Source organism: Adiantum capillus-veneris, chromosome 14 (genome assembly GCF_014529385.1).
Source record: "Adiantum capillus-veneris isolate H3 chromosome 14, ASM1452938v2, whole genome shotgun sequence".
NCBI lineage: Eukaryota > Viridiplantae > Streptophyta > Polypodiopsida > Polypodiales > Pteridaceae > Adiantum > Adiantum capillus-veneris.
In genome coordinates this window covers 134,893,948-134,916,510 of record NC_140944.1, presented here as the reverse complement: position 1 = coordinate 134,916,510, position 22,563 = coordinate 134,893,948, and the positions used below count along the sequence as shown (strand labels likewise).

Below are 22,563 nucleotides of genomic sequence, written 5' to 3'. Positions count from 1 at the left end.
CGCCCAGCTCGTGTGTTGGCTGTATCCATGTCCTCCTGGTGTCTAGCTGAGTCAAGTCTTGGCGGATGAGCCTCGTGATCTCGGACTGTGTAAGAGTGAGAGATGGTGCATCCAGTGAGTACTGGAAAGGTGGAAACATGTCTATGCTGAACCCATGCGCCTGAAACCATGATGTCATCTCCCCATACCAGCATGTTGTATCTCCTTGCATGGCTAACTGTCGAGAGGACTCAAGTGCAAGGCGGGCATATTTGTCTCTGGAAAGTTCCCACATGTGGTGTATGAAGGAGACTGATGTGTTGAGCGCCTCAATCACTAGTGGGGGGGCGGCTAGCTTTGCTTGGATAATGGCACGTGGTACTGAAGCCTTAGCTCTAATGAGCCGTGAGATCATAGAGACCAGAGGTTTCTCCATGCTCCCCCATCCATCAGTGCAACCCGACCTCCCATGATGATCCAATGAAGGTCCCCATATCTCAGCTCCATAGAGCAATGCAGAAGCCACCAAAGTGTCAAAGAGCCAGAGCTTTGTCCGAGGCTCCTGAAACTAAACCTGCAAACACATCCTCTCCAATCTAGCCAATGTTGCATGGGCTCTAGTCAATTTGGTATCTGCTGCTCTCCTCAGTGAAAATGCAGGTCCAGTAAAAACCACTCCAAGGTAAGTGTAAGCATCTGTATACTCCACAGTCTCCTGGCCGTACGTGAATGTAGGTGCTGACCTCCTGATCCACTATGGGGTGGTATTAAACACCATAACCTTGGTTTTACCAAGGTTGACAGACAAACCACTTTCGTGGGCAAACCTGTGCAAAGCATCCAAGTGACGTTGCATCCCCTCTAGAGAGTTTGAGATCAACACAATATCATTAGCATATAACAATATTGGAATCCATGTCCTTGCCAGTTGTGCACCTATATCACCATCGCTCTCAATGTAGTCAGAAACCTCATCTACATACATACCGAAAATAGTAGGAGAGAGTGGGCAGCCCTGCTTCACCTCAATAGTGGAGTGAATTGGTGTAGATAGACCCTCAGAGGTGCGTACATGCCCTACTATTGATTTGTACAATACCATGATCCCCCAAATGAGCTCTGTGGGTACTCCCATCTCTTGTAATCTGCGCATCAATCTAGCTTTGGGTACTGTGTCAAAGGCTTTGCGGAAGTCCACAAAGCTGCAAAAGATCCGTCTCCCATGAGATGTCCCCTCCTCAATGATGGCCCTGAGTGTCAAGATATGGTCAAGAGTAGAAAAGCCTCTCCTGAACCTTGCCTGCCCAGCTGCACGCATTCCTTCCCTCTCTGCCCATCTACTTAGCTGTTGCTCAAGAATGGATGCGTACAACCGTGCCAATGTGTGTCCAATCATGATAGCGCGATAATTCCCAGGCTCCATAGGGTCTATTGAGATAGGTACAATCGTAGATAGGCTCCAAGTATCAGGCAAGCCCTCACACATGGCATAGTTAAACATAACTACTAGAAGCTCTGCTAGTAGATCTCTGGCATGCATGAAATGCTCAGCCACTAAGCTGTAGGGAAAAAAGCTATAGAGGATGCAGCCTTTGGGGAGCCATGGCGTGCCGGTGCAGCAGGACGAGAAAGAAAGAGAGAAGATTCGATACACAGAGAAGCAACCAAAGAACACGCTATATTTTGATTGAGTAAAACCTTTTACATATAAGGCATACTTGCCATGCAATAAATAACCATGCAAACTGGGACTACCTGCTATAGGCTGTGTCCACGGGCTTGACATACGTAACAGTCCCCCCCTCAAGCCCGAACTAGACAGACCACTCTCATGATACCTCGATTTTTTGGTGTACTCGTCAACCGTGAGTTTTAGGTTCTTTCACAACCAAGGATTTCTGGTGTATCCATAACTTGGTGCTATGTCATTAGAACCCCCCCCCTTGAACAGATAGGGTGTAGGTCAAAAATTAGCTACCAAAAATGGAGTTTTTGGTTCACTGCCAAACCTTGGGTTTAAGGTGTACCCAGTAACCTCATGAGAAGTGATAAAAACAGGCTGAGAATTGACAAAAATTGGGAGGTCTTACCACTGATCTGTGTGGCAGTGTCTATAACCCGTACAAATTTGATATGATGATAAGTGACAAGCATGACAATAACTAACAATAGATAATCTAAAACAAGGCTTTGGATAATGATGTTGACAATAGACAAAAGCATAGATCTATGACACTAAACGGACGAAGATAGTTGGTGAAACTGGTACCGCAATTTTGAAGGAGTTCTTTAAAGTATCGGTCTTTGACTTCCTCGAGAATTTGCAGCTTAACAATGATTGGATAACCACGTCGATAATTCTTTACAATTTCCGGGGCCGTATGTCTCTGCTTTACTTGAACCACATCTACTGTCATGTTTATTCGATAATCATCATCTGTCTTTTCTTTAAAAATCTTTGTGGCAGCATCTAGCTTGCAATCCATAAGTGGATTGTAGTGCCTTTTGATATGCTGCGAACACTCCTCGCGAATTCTCCTTCTGCCTCCTGCTGCAAATCAAGTATCGAGCACCGAGTGCGGAGTCGGAGGGTGTGACTCCCCACTTGAAAACTTAAAATGGTGGCCTCTTTTAAAATGTGAACACAAAAAAAACTGTCTTCTGCGTTCTCTGTAGCAAAATTTGACGACAGCGTGAAGTAGGTATGCGCTTAGGGCGGGCTGTAGAGGCCAAATTGGCAAACGTTGAAGAATCAAAAAAGCACGAGTAAGCCAGGGTGATCCTCCTACTGTTAATTGCGGGAAAAAATTTGCAGGTTGACGATGCTTCCTCCCGCTGTAAGGGGGTTGCTCCCACGCGAGCAGAGTCGAACTTGGCTCTGATACCAGTTGTAGGGAAAAAAGCTATGGAGGATGCAGCCTTTGGGGAGCCATGGCGTGCCGGTGCAGCAGGACGAGAAAGAAGGAGAGAGAGATTCGATACATAGAGAAGCAACAAAAGAACACGCTATATTTTGATTGAGTAAAACCTTTTACATATAAGGCATACTTGCCATGCAACAAATAACCATGCAAACTGGGACTGCCTGCTATAGGCTGTGCCCACGGGCTTGACATACTTAGCATAAGCCATCATGATCATATGCTCTCCCAGTCCTCATCCTGTCAATGGCCTTCTTCACCGTCTCAGTGGTGAAAAAAGCACATGTGTGTGGGCATGGATTGAGGGGGGTCGAGAAGGGGCGGCTATCCAGGTACTGTGTACAAAGATGACGCGTACCGACCCCAGGTCTCTGTAGAGGTAATGGCAGGGGGGGGGGGGGACCCCTCATGAAAGAGCCGCCACGCCTCATGCAAGTCCTGGCTCAAGAATAGCTGGTATAGATCCTGCTCTAGTTGAGCCAAAAATGCCCTCTTCTTCGGCCGTACTAGGCGTCGGAAGTCAATCTGTGACTGTTTGTGAGTGATGTCCCCTAAAATCACCTCCCTCTAAAGTCTAGCTCTAGTCTGGTAGCATTCCTCATCATACCAGCTGTTCTGAGGCATGCTCCCTGAACGTCGTCTCTACGCAGGCTGGGTGTGTGGGTGTGCCTCTGCTGCTACATCATGTAATGTTTGTGTCAGTATAGTAGTAAGCTCCTACAGAGGTCGCCCTGGCTCCTCAGTGGGTAGGCGTCTGTAGATCCCATCTATGTATACAGAATCCGTCTCCCGCGTGAAGGTGTAGCGAGTAGGGACTGCTACCCGTGGCCTATGTGCTACACTGAACTGGAAGGAGATGGTCAACGACACAAAAGCATGATCCACTGCCACCGCAACCGGTCTAGGCCCAGCTGTGAGATCCTGGATACTAGAGATGAGTCTCGACTGTGCCATGACATAATCCACTGTGCTGGCTCCATGTCTGTGTGGAAAGCATGTGAAACCTCCAACATCGGGAAATCTCTGTAGGCCATTCAAGATGGCCAATCCATGTGCAGTACCCATGTCTATCAAGTGTCGCCCATACTCAGTATATTCCACATCCCGTGATAGTCTAGATAGGCCCGTCTCTACAACATCTAGCTCTCTCAGCATCTCCTCTGAAGTATCATAAAATATTGTCTGGTGATGGGCAGTCCTAGCGTTGAAGTCCCCTAGAATGATAATGTCACCATCTCTAGAGAACTCCCATATGTCATCATCCAAAATAGAGAAGGGGGACTGTCCTCTGGGTGATGCATAGACTGACTACTCGGGGGAAAGTAGCAAATAGCAATGTAAAAATATCTGCCTATCTTTGCTCTCAATCTCACCCACATGTACCTAGCCTACACATACCTGCGGGCTATATGTATCAATGGCTGCAACTCCTCTCTAAATAACACTGCCACTCCCCGTGAGCCCCGTCCTCTGTGCTCTGTGTAGCAAGGCTACAGTGTCACTTTCACAGGACACACAGTTAGTACAGTTGGTTTGGTCTGGTTCACACTGGACGGACTCTTTGGGCTTGCAGTGACACGTGGCAGGGATACGAACGGTGGTCTAGTGGACATCGTGGCCAGGTCACCGCCACCACTTAGTTTGGAGATAGACTTAGATGGCTGACATTTATGAGCCGTTGGTGGCTCTTCATGGTGGGACATATGAGTAGTAGTTGTTGGGTCATCAGTATCAGCTTCTTCATATATGGTCCAGCATTGTCGTCTAGAGTAGTGAGTCTATACAGAGCACGTTTGCACCATCCCTGCACATCTGAGCCTCGACACCCCCATTGTACCCGTGAGTTCTGGGTTGGAGCTGAGTGTGCTGCCACGCCAGAGTCTATATTGGTTGTTTGAGATAGTCGAGTCCATATGTTCTTGTCTGTTGCTGTGTCTCTGTGTTGATTAGCTTTTATCTATTGTTTCTTGTGTTTTCATTCTGTTTTGAGTGAGATGCCACGCACATTGCACTGAGGAGCACCCACTGTAGAGAGCACGACACACTATCCGCGCTACAGGTGCTCTCATTTTTGGCACGCCCGGTGGGACCTCAACTGAAGTCTCACTCTCTGTTGAGGTACAAATCGAGGAGCTAGCTGGTTTTTACCTAGCCTCGTCTACTTTGCCTTGCACAGTGCAGCCTGCTAGTCTGGTCCAGTTTCACCTAGACAGCTTAGTCTAGGTGACCTAGTCCCTCGCCCTGCTGGTCTGGTCCTCTCTCGCCCTGGTCCAACCAGCTCTCGTCCTGGTCTAGTCCTTCCTCGTCCCTGGTCCAGATAGGTGGTCTAGTCACTCGCCCTGGTCTAGAGGAGTCTAGACCGGTGTTCAGCCAGTTGAAAGTTTTCGTGCCCAAAGCTTGGTTGGGTTTGTGGTTACTGCATGACACATACAAGGCGGTCATTAGAGCGTCAAAGCGCACTAGTGAGTCCTCTGAAGTACTACCACAGAAGGCATTAACCCTTGGTACCTAGTAGAAGTCCACCGACCTCATCACCCGTACCTCCACATACGGCATCATCCATTCCTCCATCCAGTTCTACATCTTCCAGGTCACCTTCCCTAGTAAATCTCTCTCCCATTTTGTTACAGCAACCTATTGAGCAACGGGCTCCTGAGCAAGAGGCCATGGAGGCATTGACCAGTGTTTTGGCCAAGGTAAACATCAAGTTTCCTACTTTCAAGGGACTCTTCTCAGAAGATGCAGACGACCATGCAAGGAGGTTTGTATCTCTCTGTAGAGGTCGTGGTCTTAATAGAGAAGATGCTTATTTGGTACTCTTTCCATCTATACCTTGGATGGCTTAGCAGACAAGTGGTACAGTCAGTTTGTAGAGAACCATTTTGCAACTTGAGCAGATTTAAGACAACAATTCTGTGCAGCATTCAAGCCAGGTGACTTCCAGGAAAAGGTTTTGGATGAGTTGGCCAACATGGTGCTCCAGCCAGAGGAGACTTTTGCAGAACTCATGACTAAAACCAAGTCTCTGGTTGCCAAGCTTCCTCAGCAACCAGGGGAATTTATGGTCAAGAAGTGGGTAGAGAAAGCTCTTCCAAAGACATCTCAGCAGAAACTACGCAAAAGTCTTCGACATGAAGCATCTCTGGAGGAGTTTATAGCGGCCGCTACCAGGATAGAAGGAGCAAGGAGGCTATTCAAGGACCCCCTTCATGTGGAGACTGTCTCAGCACTCACGGAAAATCCCTTAGACTCCTTGCTGTCTTTACGTAAGGAGTTAGAAGAACTGAAGTTACAAAGAGCACTTCAAGAGGAGAGGTCCTTCTCTCTTAGACCGGAAAAATCTCCATAGTAAGAGGCTTTAGAACAAATCAAGCGAGAGCTAGAAGAGCTTCGGGCACAGCAAGACACTAAGCCGCCGATGGTGTGGTGTTCCTCCTGTCGCTCTCCAGGGCATCCTCCTCAAGACTGCCCACTTCGAGCTTACTGCCACTTCTGTGAAAAGTCTGGACATGAGGACAAGGACTGCTACTACCTCAAGGGATTGCGACAAATACAACAAAGTCTTGGTCCTACTCTTCGACAAGGGCCAGCACCTACATCCAACATGGTTTCTCCCTGTGGCCATCTACACCATATGCCACCTTTGTTGACAGACCTCCTATGGAAGGTATGGAGAGCACTTTTCCCTCTGAAAGCTTTTATCATACCCATGCTCCCTCATCGCTTCAAAGCTTCTATGCCTCCACCTCCACTCCGTGCACCAGGAGCAAGGACCGCCTCGCCCATTGAATCGGCCCATTTTGTGCTACAGATACGAGAATACGGTCATTACCAAAGAAAATGCCCTCTGCCCGAAGGGTGCCCTCCCTGTCGTCATTGCCCTGAAACGAAGGATCACTACAGTAAGGATCGCTCTAAACTTCGTGCATCCACGGCTTCGAACCCAAGTCAAAGCCAGAATGAGTTTACCTTTCCCAAGCTCAATCTGATAACAGTTCGCACCGTTCCTCAGCCGACCCCTTCTACCCACGTGGTTACCCCCCAAAATAAGTTGCAGTTGGTAGAGGAGCCATCTGGTGTCCTCACTCGGGCCCAGAGAGCTGCTCTCGGTCTTAGCATTCCAGCAAGTTCAACTCTCTCACACATTCTCACAATAGTGGATACCCTGCCTTCAACTGTTGACAAGTCATCCCCCAGTGCCAAGAAAGAATCCAAATCTTTGCTCTCTGATATTGATGAAGCTTTCGTGGAAGCAGTTTTAGATCTACAGAAGATCAAGGTACCAGAGAAACCACCTGTAGAACAAGAAAAGCTTACAACAGAGACAGTCTTGAAGAACACCTTCCAACAAGTATCCCTCTATGACATGCTGCGGCTAGATGCGAGTTTCAGAAGTGACACCCTTGCAGTTATTCAATCCCTTTACCCCGAAGCAGGTCCTAGTGGGCGGGCACCTCCCACTGCGACCATCAGAGTCCTATATGATATCCAATCCCGTTGCTCCCCTCACTGATTATAGAAGCCCTCGCTTGACAGTGTCCGTCTTGGATCGGCAATTCTCAGGAGTGATAGTGGATGGTGGATCTGGCATCAACCTGATGCCCGAGTTCACTATGTTAGCTCTATGTCTACAGCCTACTCGCCCTGCTCCCTTCACAGTTACATTGGCCGACCAACGGACAGTCTACCCAGTGGGCATAATGGACAATGTGCCTCTGCAGGTACAAGACTTTACTTTTAACTTGGATTTTGTTGTGGTTCGTCTTCCCCAGGTTGAGGGCGGATTTCCCTTGCTCATCGGTAGACCATGGCTGCGACACACTAAAGCACTTCATGATTGGGGAAATAATGCCATGTGGATACATACTTTGCCTCCCCGATGCAACCCATTCGCCTAGAGGGAGGCATGGATCCCGTCGTGCAACATAGTTCTTTGTCCCTAGCAACCATCCTTGAATTGGAACAACCTACTCCACCTGATGGGTCAGACGAGGATCTGTTGGAGTGGTTGGATGCTACCAAATCTATGCCCTGTTATGGAGTCTCTATTACTCTTTGCCTAAAGGTACACCCTTTTCCAATGTTTCCACAGTAACTAAACCTAATGAGCCACCCGAGCCATCTCAAAGGTTGAAGGTCACAAAAGCTACTCCCGATGCGCCCTTGGTGGAAGTCTTTGAATTTGGTGAGCCTATGAAGAATCATAGAAGCAAGAAGAAATCTACAGGAGTTCACCCCCTCAAACTTCAGCCCCAATGGTGTCTACTTCTTCGACCAAGAATAAGCTCTCCTCTGTGTCTAGCGAACTTACCTTCACAGAGCCTCAGCTTGATGAGTTCCCTGCTCATGATGTTTCTCTGACCCTTGACACAGTAACCTCTTCACCTACAGGGCATTCTTTAGCAGTACCATCTCCAGACCCAGTAAAAGGAAGATACTTCTACGACTCTTGTACCCACCCCGTGCTGTTAACCAAGATGCAGAGCAAATTGTTATGTTCTCACAAGATCAGGTTAGCATCATTCAAGGTTACAGAGGCATCAAGCAATACAGATTTAAGGTTACAGAGGCATCAAGCAATACAGATTTTGGACAAGGCTGGTTTGAAAAACCAGTGGGAAGACCAGATAGTGTACTGTTCTGTGGACCTTCTCTCAGGAATCGGACCACCACAAAATCCAGCCTTGAATGGGAACGCTATCTGTGCATGTGCACCCACCCCCTCCCCTCGCCCTCACACTCACTCGCCCTAGCCACTCACCCTCATCCCCTTGCCCCGCCCCCTACCTAGGCCTCACCCCCTCCTACCCACCCCTCGCCCCCCCTACCCACCCTCTTTCTTACCCTCGCCCCTATCCACTCCCCGCTCTCGGCCCTACCCACCCCCTTCCACCCCTGTCCCCTATCTAGTCCCCCCTCGCCCCTACCCACCCAATCTCCCCCTCGCCCCTATCTAGGCCCCCTAGCCCCCTCACCCCTATCTAGCCTAACCCCCCGCCCTACCCACCCTTCCCCTCTATTTAAAAAAAATTGCAGAAACAAGAAAAACCGAGCTTGGCAATCTTCAGTTCCTACTTTCTGGTCAGCTTACCTAGCCAGGGCATTTCTTCTTCAACATATTTTGCAAATATCGGCATTACTTCATTGGTACTTCCTCCTTAGGAACTCGAAATTTCTCCAACGTCACCTTCTTCAGTCAGAGTGTACTGCGTTTTTTCCTGGTGTTTCAAATGTTCTCTCTAGTCTCACTGTTTTGTCTCACCGAGACGGTGAGTGATTTTGTGGCGGGCAACCTGTAGCTGGGCTACAGTGTCACTTTCACAAGACACACAGTTAGTAGAGTTGGTCTGGTCTGGTTCACACTGGATGGACTCTCTTGGCTGGTAGTGACACGTGGCAGGGATACGGACAGTGGTCTAGTGGACATCGTGGCCAGGTCACCGCAACCACTCAATTTGGAGATAGACTTAGATGGCTGACGTGGTTGGTGGCTCTTCATGGTGGGACATATGAGTAGTAGTTGTTGGGTCATCAATATCATCTTCTTCATATATGGTCCAGCGTCGTCGTCTAGAGTAGCGAGTCTATACACACAACACGTCTACACCATCCCTGCATATCTGAGCCTCGACATCCCCATTGTACCCGTGAGTTTTGGACTAGAGCTGAGTAAGCTGCCACGCCAGAGTCTGTATCGGTTCTTTGAGATAGTCGAGTCTATATATTCTGGTCTGCTGCTGTGTCTCTGTGTTGATTAGCTTTTATCTATTGTTTCCTATGTTTTCATTCTGTTTTGAGTGAGATGTTACGCACATTGCACTGAGGAGCACTCATTGTAGAGAGCACGACACACTATCCGTGCTACACTCTGATCGCGTCTCTTGTCTACAAGCTGTCTTCCATCTGTATCCACTGATGTGAGGCATAGATTGCCCATGGGCCTAATGTGTCTCAGAGTAGAGGATGATGTCTCTTCTAGTAAAATTATCCTCCGACATTACCTACATCAAGATGCATAGATCCATTACAATTCCAGGCGGTAACTTTGAGTGTGGTCCCATAAGTCTCGCACCGTCATGTGGAGCGTCGCTCTAGTATTACCACTCTTCCATCACGATAAAAGGCAATCTTGCCTTTTCCCCTTGCCGCTCTAATCTCCGGCATTACCTTGCATATGAGCGATCTGTGAGAGGGTAAGATCATCCCCGAGAAAGATGCCTGTCTTTTTAAGAGTTGGCCTTTTCTTCAAAAAGACCTTCACTTCCATGGAGGGAAATCAAAGGATGAGTACCCTTTCTTTCGAGGTTTCCCCATTGCTTCCATTTTTCTTGTTGCCCACTTTCCAATCTCTTGTGTGCATCGGCTCATGAACCCCATCAAACCCATGAGATCTTTTACCTCTTCGTCCACATTATCTTTGTCTTCAAGGCCGCAAATTCTCACATGTAAAGCGCGCACACGTCTTCTTTGCTCCTCCTCTAGTGTCAGATTAATAATAGTGGGTGTGGGCGTGGACGTTATTTCCTTGCCTTTTCCTTTCTTGGCAACCTCGATCCATTTCTCGACTTCATCTGCCTTCTGTTGAGTCTTTGTAATAACATCTATCCAAGACTCTTCTCCCCTTTGATGGCCTGTACTTGCTCCTTGATCTGATTTCTTCGACTACTGAGGGTTACAATTCGCCCTCTTCCAGTGTGTTTCTTGATCGTGCTGCTTCAGCGAGATCTTTCTTGAGTGACGCAATCTCTTCATCCTGAGCCGTCACACGATCTTCCAGTGCATTTATCTTACTTTCTTGGATCAACACGCGTCCTTCGAGCATTTTTATTGTGCCCAATAGGTTGCGGTTCATCTTGGTAATGGTCTCCGTCATTTCCTCTTTGCACTTTTGAATGGCATCCTCTAAGGGGTCATTCTTATCATTCTGCTTCCTCATGCTTAATCGCCGCCAGGAAAACGAGAGCCACTATGCGCACTTATGTTTCCACACTATGCATACATTTCCTCCCGCATCAAACATACATTTTGCGTACCCTTGCAATTTCTGCAAAACAGTCTGCAATCTGATTTTTTTAAAATTTTCTTCAGTTTCTGCCTGCAAACTCTGAGAATTTCTAAATATTTGAAAATGGAAATTTTTCCATTTCTGGAAATTCCTTGCAGTGTGATTTCTGAGAATTGTGAAAATTTGTAAGTTTCGAAATTCCCTGTTGCAGATTGACTGTCGGACCTGTACCTGCCGCGGGGGGGGGGAATGCAGGGAATGCAGGAAAGCAGGAAATGCAGGGCAGCGTGATTGATGTAGAGAAACAGGGGCAGCGCGATGGGGGGGCGAAAGGTGCAGCGCGAGGGGGAGGGTGGGGCTGGCTGGGTGAGAAATGAAATGTTATATTAACGTCTTCAAAAGGCCATAGTGACCTATGAGACCAGGAAGTTACAAGGTGGTGTATCTGATACAAAGTCAGAGTAACAAAATAACCTAACAACAGTACAAAACAAAGATATAGACTATGGGATCCTAGATTGGTCGATGTGAGCTAAGCAAAAAACTAAGCAAAAATGGGCGGCTTGTTGGGATAGCTGAATCACAAAAGATCTAGCATCGGTCGTTGGCGAATCTCATCAATTTCCTCTATGGTAGTAGTCTGGCCAGGCGTCGTGCATGCCTGGCCAGCGTGCTCCGAATCTTTTGACGTAGCCTCCGTCGATGCTGTGTAGTCCTTCGCAGTCGTGGGCGCCTGGATTTCCCCAGTTCAATCGCTCGGTCGATCAGTGTGCCTCTGGTGTGAGACGAGGGGGAGCTCTGCTGTGGGAGTGTCTCTTGCGGCTGACCCGTGTCTGCTCTGAAGAAGTCCATGATCCGTCTTTGAGACTGGTTAGCCTCGCCATTCATCAGGCTCTCTCTGTGTCTGCGCAACTCGAGCAAGAACAAACCCAGGCATCTCTGATCTTCGTATCCCATTACTCTTGAGAGTGGTCCAAAACCCTCTCTGAACAAGCAATGGAAGCGGCCTCATATGTCGTAGTAGACGGGGCAGCAGCATGTATAATGCAGCTCTGTCTCAGGTTCCATGTCACACAAGGGGCATGTCCTGGCCTCAGCTGGTATTCCGTTGTATCTCCCAGTTTCAATCCGCAGTTGGTGAGACGATGTGCGTAACTGGCCAATAGCACATCGTATCCCATGAGACAAGTGGGTATCCATGTATCTGGGTCTCTTCACAAAACCATCTTCCTTAAGCTGGAGAAGGTGGTCTCTGTAGAAAACCATCTTCGTGCCCAATTCTTGTGCTGGTTGTATCCATGTCCTCCTAGGGTCTAGCTGGGTCAAGTCTTTGCGGATGAGGTTGGTGATCTCCGACTGTGTAAGAATGAGAGATGGTGCATCCAATGAGTACTGGAATGGTGGCAGCCTGTCTATGCTGAACCCATGCGCCTGAAACCATGATGTCATCTCCCCATACCAGCATGTTGTATCTCCTTGTATGGCTAACTGTCAAGAGGACTCAAGTGCTATGCGAGCATATCTGTGTCTGGGAAGTTCCCATGTGCGGTTTATAAAGGAGACTGATCTGGTGAGTGCCTCCACCACTAGTGGGGGGGCCGCCAGCTCTGCTCGGATAATGGCCCGTGGTACTGATGCCTTGGCTCTAATGAGCCGCGAGAGAGAGAGAGAGAGAGAGAGAGAGAGAGAGAGAGAGAGAGAGAGAGAGAGAGAGAAATGAAATGAAATGAAATGTTATATTAACGTCTTCAAAAGGCCATAGTGACCTATGAGACCAGAAACTGATACAATCTTGGTGGATCTGACACAAAGTATGTGTGAAACAGTAAAAGTGTGTACAAAATAACAATAAAGAGAATGATAAACTCAGTGGGTAAGTATCTAGGGAGGTGTCAAAGATCAAAGGCTCGCATGGGTCGATGCCGAATGGTATCAATATCGTCCACAAAGAGGGTTTGCACAAGACGGCTCCCATGTCTCGCCAAGATAAGTCTGCTTTGCTGTGGTAGTCTCTTTCGTCTGGAAGAGCGGCCTCTCATCCTGCGTCTCCTTGATCTCCCAATCTCAGCTGCCCGATCACTGAGTATGCCTCTATTGATGATATGGTTTGTATCTCCGCTATCTGGCTGCTCTCGTCTCTGTGCTCTGGTATGAAAAAACCTGTAAACTGACTCTGGGTATGTCTCTCCAAATGTATCTCTCTCTCTCTTTTTGTACTTTTTGTACTTGTACTTCAAACATTGTATTAGACTCACCACTTTGTATCTGATGGTCTCATAGGTCATTTTGGCCTTTTGAAGACGTTAATATATCATTTCATTTCATTTCTCTCTCTCTCTCTCTCTCTCTCTCTCTCTCTCTCTCTCTCTCTCTCTCTCTCTCTCTCTCAAAGTTAGGATGCAAGAGTTAGGGGTCCCCAAAGAGATTATTTGGGGGATCATGGCTTTATACGGGTTAGTAACTGGTTATGTACGCACTCCAGAAGGGGATTCCGACATTGTTCATTCCACCGTTGGAGTAAAGCAGGGATGCCCACTGTCCCCTAATTTATTTGGTATGTACATAGATGAGGTATCAGATTACATTGATAGAGAGGGTGACAGAGGTGCTCAACTTGCAGGGTCATGGATCCCTTTGTTGTTGTATGCAGATGATATTGTATTGATAGCAGAATCACCAGATGGAATGCAGAGGCAGCTAGATGCATTACATAAATTCGCGGAGGACAGTGGACTGTCGGTAAACTTGGTAAAACCAAAGTTATGGTGTTTAACACCACACCGCAGTGGGTTAGGAGATCAGCACCTACATTTGCATATGGCCAGGATACAGTAGAGTACACAGATGCATACACATACCTTGGTGTGGTATTTGCAGGACCGAAGTTTACTCTTAAGAAAGCAGCGGATGCTAGATTGTCCAGAGCCTTTGCGGCCTTGGGAGGGTTGGAGAGGATGTGTTCACAAGTGCAGTTTCAGGAACCACGAACAAAACTTTGGCTCTTTGATACTGTGGTGGCTTCGGCTATGCTTTATGGGGTCTAGATTTGGGGACCATCTATGGATCAGGATAATTGGAAGTCAATGGAGAGACCTTTGGTATCTATGATTTCCCGAATGATTAAGCCAAGGCCTCCGTACCACACGTGATTACCCGAGCGGAACTAGCTGCCCCTCCGATAGAAATTGAAGCTCTTACCAGATCGGTGTCCTTTATACATGGTTTGTGGGATACAAATAATTGCCGATATACTAGACTGGCCCTCGAATCCTCTCGACAATTAGCAATGAAAGGGGATACATCATGCTGGCATGCGCAACTGTCCTCATGGTTTGAGAGACACGGGTTCATTATGGGAAGATTACCCCCCTTCAAATACTCTCTTGAGGCTCCATCACTGGCAATTACACGAACGGAGATTAATAAAATCATCCGTCAAGATCTTATACAGTTGGATACTAAGAGGACACGGGTAGACCCTACACAAGAATTGGGCACGAAGATGGCCGACTACAAAGAAAACTTCCTACAGCTATCTGAAGATGGATTTGTGATTCGCCCGACCTACATGGATACCCACCTGTCTCATGGTTTGAGATGTGCTATTGGTCAGATTCGTACATCCTCAAACCAGTTGGAAATTGAATTTGGCAGATTTAGGGGAATCCCACCTAAGAGCAGAATTTGCAAGTTATGCGGAATGGAGCCGGAGACAGAATTACACTACATATGCCACTGCACCGTATACTATGAGATACGTGGGCGCTTCCATTGCCTATTTAAAGAAGGCTTTGGACCTCTTGATAGAGTCATGCAATACCAAGATCAAAGATGCTTAGGCTTGTACCTATTGGAACTACATCGGCACAGGGATAATCTAATGAGAAGACAAAGAGCACTACAGCCTCAGAGGCAGATCACAGATTTCTTCGGATCGAGAGAAGCAGGAGTGGAAGGAGAAGCAAGAGGCCAGCAGCCAGCACAAAGGAGTACCCACATTCATACCAAAGGCACCCTCATTGACAGGGCGATTGAGCTTAGGAAATCGAGACGACCACGACCGAGATGCAGAAGCACACTTCACCGGAGGAGACTACAACAAAGGATTAGAAGCATCCTAGCCAGACACCTAGAATGCTCCTAAGAAGTTTATTTAATACTTTGTATTTAGTTTTTCACATTTATTTTCACACTTTCACACTTTTCACACTTAGTACTTTAGTACTAAGGTACCCAGACATTGTAACAGATTGACCACTTTTGTATCAGTTTGGTCTCATAGGTCATTCTGGCCTTTTGAAGACGTTAATATAACATTTCATTTCATTTTCTCTCTCTCTCTCTCTAACCCTAGCCCATAACCTGCACACCCTCGCAGTCGAGGCCAGCAGCCAGCACAAAGGAGTACCCACATTCATACCAAAGGCACACCCTCATTGACAGGGCGATTGAGCTTAGGAAATCGAGACGACCACGACCGAGATGCAGAAGCACACTTCATCGGAGGAGACTACAACAAAGGATTAGAAGCATTCTAGCCAGACACCTAGAATGCTCCTAAGAAGTTTATTTAATACTTTGTATTTAGTTTTTCACATTTATTTTCACACTTTTCACACTTAGTACTTTAGTACTAAGGTACCTAGACATTGTAACAGATTCACCACTATTGTATCAGTTTGGTCTCATAGGTCATTCTGGCCTTTTCAAGACGTTAATATAACATTTCATTTCATTTTCTCTCTCTCTCTCTCTAACCCTAGCCCATAACCTGCACACCCTCGCAGTCGTCGTCCTGTCCCGCCGCCCTCAACCTCCCCCTTGGCGAGGGGCTGCCCTGTGGGGAGGGGTTAATTCAACTTAAGCCACAGCCTTGCCCTGCCCCTCAATGCAGCCTGCGACCTGCACACCATGACCTGCACCTCTGCGACCTACACATCCACACGCTTAACTCGTGACCTGCTTCTCTTAGTCCGTCCGTATTAATATTGGCACATTAATAGTGGCCCGTCTATAACCCTAACCTCGTCCCAAGCTCCACCATAAGAAGCCTGCCCATGGACACTCGACCGAGGTAAGCCTAGTTTCGTTGGGGTCGTGGCAACACCCCCAAAGATGGACAGCTTTGCCCGCCTCCAAATAGAAGTCGAAAGACTTCTCAAGGAAAATGACGAGCTGAAACAGAGACTTGCGGCCTTCGAGGCTCGGTTCGCCACGGTGGAGAACGGCAAGAAGGTTGAGTTGCAATTGATGGAAGTCAAGTTTAATGAAGCAAAGTTGGAAGTAGAGACAACCCTCGTCAAAGAGGTGAAGACTCAAGTGCAAGAGGTAATCTCCCTCAAGGTGGAAGATCGTGTGGCATCCACGCTATGCGAACAACAATGACAAGAAGATATCGCCCTCAACGATCGCATTGGTGGGCTCCCAAGCGACTAGAAAGGGGAGGGGGACCTCAAATTTTATGAATCCCTCGCCCACATTCAAACACTCCACATGGTACAATGAGATCTAGTAACAATTACCTCTCTTACAGACAAACATCGCACCAACCATGCAATCCTCACTTTCAAGACCAAGGCGACCGAATCAAACTCCTTCAGCAATCAAGGCTTCTCAAGGACACTAAAATGTGGTTTACAGAAGATCTTACATCCGCTCAACTCAAACAGAAGAAAGCAGAACTGCAAAAAATGCAAGAAGCACGCGAAGTAGAGAAATGGGCAGTCTATCGAGGAGGTAAAGCCATTATCCAGGAGTTTCGAACTCCCCAAACAGCTCCGTCCTCACCTCCTCTTTTATAGGTTTTGTTCATCTTATCTCCCCCTTTCTTTTTTACCCCCTCACTGGACCCTGAGTCCTTAACTGAGATGTAGCTCACAATCTCCTTGCTTGGAAAGACCTTTTGTAATGTCTTGTTTTCGGTCCCATAGGTCATATATGACCTCCGTGGACGATAATTCAATCTATCTATCTATCTCTGTGTGGATATCTAGGGTACACAAATAGATGTCTTTGATTTGTTTTATAAGTGGATTTTGGCCTTTTGTAGATGTTAGTACATCTTTTTTCCTAGAGACGGCTGCGGCGCTACTTGCTAGAGATACAGAGGCACATGGGGACACTTCTGCAGCCACCTACAAAGACCCCGGGGCAGGGGGGGAGAGACAATCACAGCTTACATATTTCTTTCAAAGAGCTACACCCATACCCCTTCCACTTACAGACCCACCCAGGGGAGTGACCCTTCAGCAGACTGAGGCGAGCTGGGCTAGAGGACGTCCACGGGCTACCAGAGGCCAGTCCCCACGACTACACCGCAGACAGATCAAGGAGATCCGGACTCGAGCACGTCGAGCTGTTGAGGAGAGACAAGCCCAGATGATGGCTCACCCAGAAGCATTCATCAGGGCAGCCCTTTCTCCCGACCCTCCCATGTACTACATTTTACACCCCCCTATTAGCATAGGATGGAGCTAGCTAGATTGATGCATTTGCATGGTTGTACTACCCTCAACATATAGACATGCACATATCCCTAGTACTAGAGCTCCACCCATCCCCATAGATCTCATTACCCACTAGACTTCCTTCCTTCTCTCTTTTATTTTGTACCAGTCTGAACTATTTTTGTCTTTTTCGATAGACAGAGGACATCTACAGATGTATACTTGATTTGTCTCATAGGCTGACTTCGGCCTCACATAGACGTTAAAAAGCTCTCTCTCTCTCTCTCTCTCTCTCTCTCTCTCTCTCTCTCTCTCTCTCTCTCTCTCTCTCTCTCTCTCTCTCTCTCTCTCTCTCTCTCTCTCTCTCTACGCGCATATGTGCCTATCACGATGACATGCTGATTGAGCGTGAGCGAAGGAGAAACCACCGGCTGTTTTGAGCACATGTGCAACGTTGTGCATTGAATTCGAATCACTTTTCTTCTCTCACAGAGCTCGCAGACCAGTCAAGACTCAAGCTGCTTCTGCCATGCAAACGGATCCTCATCGCTTTGATCGGCAAGGCAAAAGGTTAGACGTTCCGATGCTAGCAGTGAAAAGCTCAATAGCTTAGTGAAGGGGCATGCTGCTGTGTTTGTGGGCCTACGGAGGGGTTTCCACCGACTCCACAGGTCGTTGCTTGAAAACGGGCTTCTTCTTCTTCTTCTCCCCCCCCCATATAGGACCATTATTGCCAAGATGTATGGATTGATTGTAGAGCAATCTTTGAGTAATTGGGCAATGGTGCACGATTTGAGATCAGTGCATTAAGCTGGGTGTAGACTGTATTTTTATGCTGAGAGAAATCATTGAGGAGGGTCGAGCATGAAGTAAATGCTGGTTGTTGGATCTTTGCAAAGCAATTGATACTGTGCCACGTGCGGGATTGATGAGAAGACTGGGGTCCCGATAGAGATGCGATGGGGTGATTATGTATGCCTCATATGAGACTATGATTGGCAGGGTGTGGACCCTTGGAGGTAAATCAAAAGGAGTTACCAACAATATCGGTGAAACAAAGGGATGCCCGCTTTTCATACGAATGACATAGGACTTATATGAGACTCACTCAAAGGACTATATGACCATAAAAACGAAATATAGGCCTTTTGCACAGATAGAGATCCAAAAGTGAATATTTAAAAATTTTATGGTTTTTGAAAGCTCAGTTCCTTGGGCGATGAGGTCTGCATATTTGGTTTACTTTCTGTAGGAAGCATGTGGATTCTATTAGAAAGTAGGAAAAATTACCTAAATACCCCTGAAATTTTGGAAATTCTCAAAATTAACTCTCTAATTTTGAAAATTCCCTTGTACTTTCTTTACCTAGAATGCTTCCATTCTCACATAATGGATTCTTTGCGATACTAAGAATACCTGTTTTTAAAAGATTATAACCATTGGACTAAGAAAAATGACATTTGCTTGTGAAACTCACGAGTCATTTCATGGCTTGTGTCCAAAAGAACCTTAAAAATACTTATTCTAACATGCCAAATGTTTAGAGCACAATTGTTTTTACAAAATGTATTGTATTGAGAGATGTTTTACAGAATTTGAGGGGTATTTTGGGAATTTTGAAAAAATTTAAGGGGTATATTAGGAATTTTGGTAAAATACAAGAGCATATTGGAAGATTTGTCCAAATTTGAGGGGTATTTTGGGAATTTCCAGAAATTTGAAGGTTATTTTGGTAATTTTTCCTAGAAAGTATTTATCTTTGGGGATTACCATTAGCCCAACAAAGTGACTTGCAGTGAGCAGACCAGCTAACGAGACCATGCTCAGGGCCCAGCACATGAGGTCTAGCTTTTAGAGCAGCTCCTCCAAGCCAACCAGCTTAGACTAGCAGTATACCAAGACCAGCAGCAGACATGAGTTGTAGACCAAGACTGACGTAGACCATGTCCAGTAGTGATGAAGTCTAGCATTAGACCAGCTTGGACAAGCAGTAGACCAAGACTGACGTTAGACTAGCTTAGACTAGTCGATCGATTTCGACAAGACCAGATTCAATGTGCTGAGCAACCAAGTCCCAGTGAGATTTCAAATGAGGTTGCACCGGGCGTGCCCAAAATGAGAGCAGTTGTAGAGGAAAAATAAGCTGTGTAGTGTGCTCTTTAGTGCGGGTGCCTCTCAATGCAGTGTGCACGAAATCTTGCTCACAAAGAGAAGACTAATATAGCAATACAGTGAACAACTAAATAAACAATTGAATACACCAAGAACAGGAGATAATGGAGACAACCACAGTGGACTTAATGCTCAGCTGATTCCATTGAACTTGCAATGTACCATTTACAAGTGAATGGCTGACAACGCTCTTAGCTCCAGATAAAAGACCCATACGATATAATGGGATGTAGAGGGTTAACAGTGCATAGAGGTGAGCACTGCTCCCCTTTCTCTCACTTCTCACATCATGAGAGGAATTGGGTCCTTGGATAGATCTTTGGCAACTCTACATTAGAGAGATGGATTGCATCCTCTTCCACCAAAGATGCTGTACTACAGAGGTCGGTTTTTGACTTTATTAGAGGAGGCATACATTCAGAAACCAAAATACATGGAGGTAGACATAGCATCTACTGCCATGTTGTGATTGACTAAACCAGAATATTATCACACAGAATAGAGATCGAGGCTGGCTGAGCTTCACGCTAGTGCTGTTCGGTGGAATGATACAGCAAGGAGCACTATGTATGCAGAGCTTAACAGAGCACAGGGACTGTAGATGTTCTGGGTGCATACTACACTCACGGAGTTCAGGCAGCTGAGAGATCAGAGACAGCTGGGCCACTTAATGCTTGATATACAGAGGCATAGAGAGTCACTTCTCCAGTCACCCAGCGCCCCTGATGGAGGGCTACAGCTTACGAACTGTTTAGAGAGGGCTACCGATGCAGACCCACCTACAAACCCAAGAGGAGTCTCACTACAGCAGGAAGAGGTCTTTCAGTCCGGTAGATGACGACCTCAAGCACTGTAATACCATGCGTCAAGGCTACACAAATGAGAGATCATAGAGATGAGTGCAAAACATAAGCAGGCGAGGCAGGAGAGTGTGCAACAGGCTTTTTCAGATCCTGATTCTACGTTATGTGGACTCTTGACCCCTTACCCACCTATGCATGATATTCAACACCCACACTTTGGTACTGGATGGAGCTAGAATATAGATTGATAGTCACATGAATGTAATGGCGGTAGTGCCCAAGCATATTGTTTCTTTGGCCCTTGAAGTTTAGAGCTCCATGCCTTTATCCCCCACCACCCATGTAAGTCTTTCTAGTTTTTCTCTGTTTGTAGCGGTGTTATCTTGTATGCTTTGTTCTTCTTTCTTGATAGGCAGCGGACACACACATGTATATCGATCCCTTTCACAGACCGATTTTGGCCTCCAGAAGACACTAGTAAAGCTTCCTTCCTTTCTTTCACTCTATCTGCCTTCCTCCTCTCTTACTGATGCAGAGAGACATCTTCGAGTAATAGATGCCCCATTGAGAGAAATTGATAGCTTCTGTATCTGTATTCTAGGCTTGTTTTCTGTTTTTCCCCTTCCCCTTTTGAGTGTGTTTGTGTATTAAAATTTATGATTGTTTTTTTTTTTCTTTAACAACCATTTCTGGGACAGGCGTTACTTTGGTCATAAGCGAACCATTCGACCCAATGCAAAGAAGCTTAAGTCACTGTTTTTAGCCAGGCAGAATATGACATGGGAAGCTTTCAGAGGAAAAGTGAACAAATATCGAAAGGGCTTTTTGGGTGAGCCAATGGACATGCGACCTGGAAGAGGCCAGTTTTTTGAAAATCCTTCATCATGCATCTGTGAGAAAGCCACCAAAAATGAAGATCAAACTGTTAATGTCACGCACGACATGAAAATAGGGATGGATTCACAAGGGCAAATGCATGATGAAATGATTGAATCTCATATTAAGAAGCACACAGGCAGGAAACAGCCAACCGACTATGATGATAAGTTACATAAGCATGGGGCGGATGACATGTTTGATGATGAATATACAGACATACAAAATTACCCATGGTTGCGAGAAAAATGACAGACGTGGGATGCTTCACCATCCAGATAGTTGATGTGAACAGAGGTGCTATGAGTAGGCAGAACTACCTTGTCCTAAGTTGCACTTGAAATCACGAAATTTTCAATTGCAGTCACAATGAAAGTCGATTGTGATCAAAATCCATATGATAGATAGAGAATTGAAAAGAATAGAACAGGTTTTAAAAAACAATCAGAATCCTTTTGGGCATTTCCATGATCAGGGACACTGTTTCCAAGCACCTCATACAATCAGAAGTACAAGAAGAGGCTGACGGAGCCATGGGATGATACAAATTGAACCCTCTTATCATCTTTGATTTTCCCTTGGAAGGCCCATCCTCATTGTGACCTGCTAATGCTCTGGTCTTGGATTTGAGGCAGAGTGATTGTAAGTATATGCTTTAGCCATCCAATGGCACTTTACTGAAATCCGTAAGGACAAATGGATTTATTAAAAAAAAAACAAAACTTTCAAGGACTAGTTCTTCTCTGTATTTGTGTCAAGTAAATTCTTCAAAAGATACAACTATATTGTTCCCTTGCCAATGCTTCTCAACTAACGTACATGAAGGCCTATGTTGAGAATTCCAATTGCTGTCCCAGCATTGAAGCAAGGATCTTATAATTCCTACAACTCTTTTCGAAGTCTCTGATGATTAAGACTTTTGACACTTACTCAACAGTCAATCCATATCCATGCTGCAAGTGGAGTTAGTATAGCTTGGCATACTAATTAAAGACTTTAGTGTCTTCTTAGAACCTCATGAAAACTTGTAAAGACAAATAGTTGAAGTCTTCATGATTGTAAGCTAGATTCCAACATCCACCATCCTTTTTGGCTTCTCCTCTTTAATCTTAGTCAATTCTTCTTTGAAGGTATGTGTGTCAATTTTGGTAATTTTCCCTTCCTTAGTTTGCAGATACTGTGAGGTTGCGAACCCTCCCTTGCAGAGGTCAAGCTCGCTCATGGATACCATATTGCATGCTACTCATAAGCACTATCCTCTCTCCTAAAGCCTCTATTTGAAACTTATGTATAGAGTACAGCATGTGAGTGTGGCATCTCAGATATGGTCTCTTGTCAAGTGTGATATTATGTCAAAGTCA

At 46.2% G+C, this 22,563-nt stretch overlaps 1 protein-coding gene across 2 annotated transcripts in view; it reads left to right on the top strand.

Moving 5' to 3' along the window:
* LOC147443184 (protein ROOT HAIR SPECIFIC 17-like) overlaps positions 1–22,259 on the top strand; it is an 84,477-nt gene extending 62,218 nt beyond the window's left edge. The window contains exon 9 of one of the 2 annotated variants that reach the window (XM_086529091.1): positions 21,025–22,259. In XM_086529091.1, coding sequence (XP_086385217.1) covers positions 21,025–21,454 — 430 coding nt within the window. In that variant the 3' untranslated portion in view covers positions 21,455–22,259. The remainder of the gene's footprint in view (positions 1–21,024) is intronic. The other variant, XM_086529093.1, reaches the window with a different exon arrangement.
* Positions 22,260–22,563: the final 304 nt, after the last annotated feature.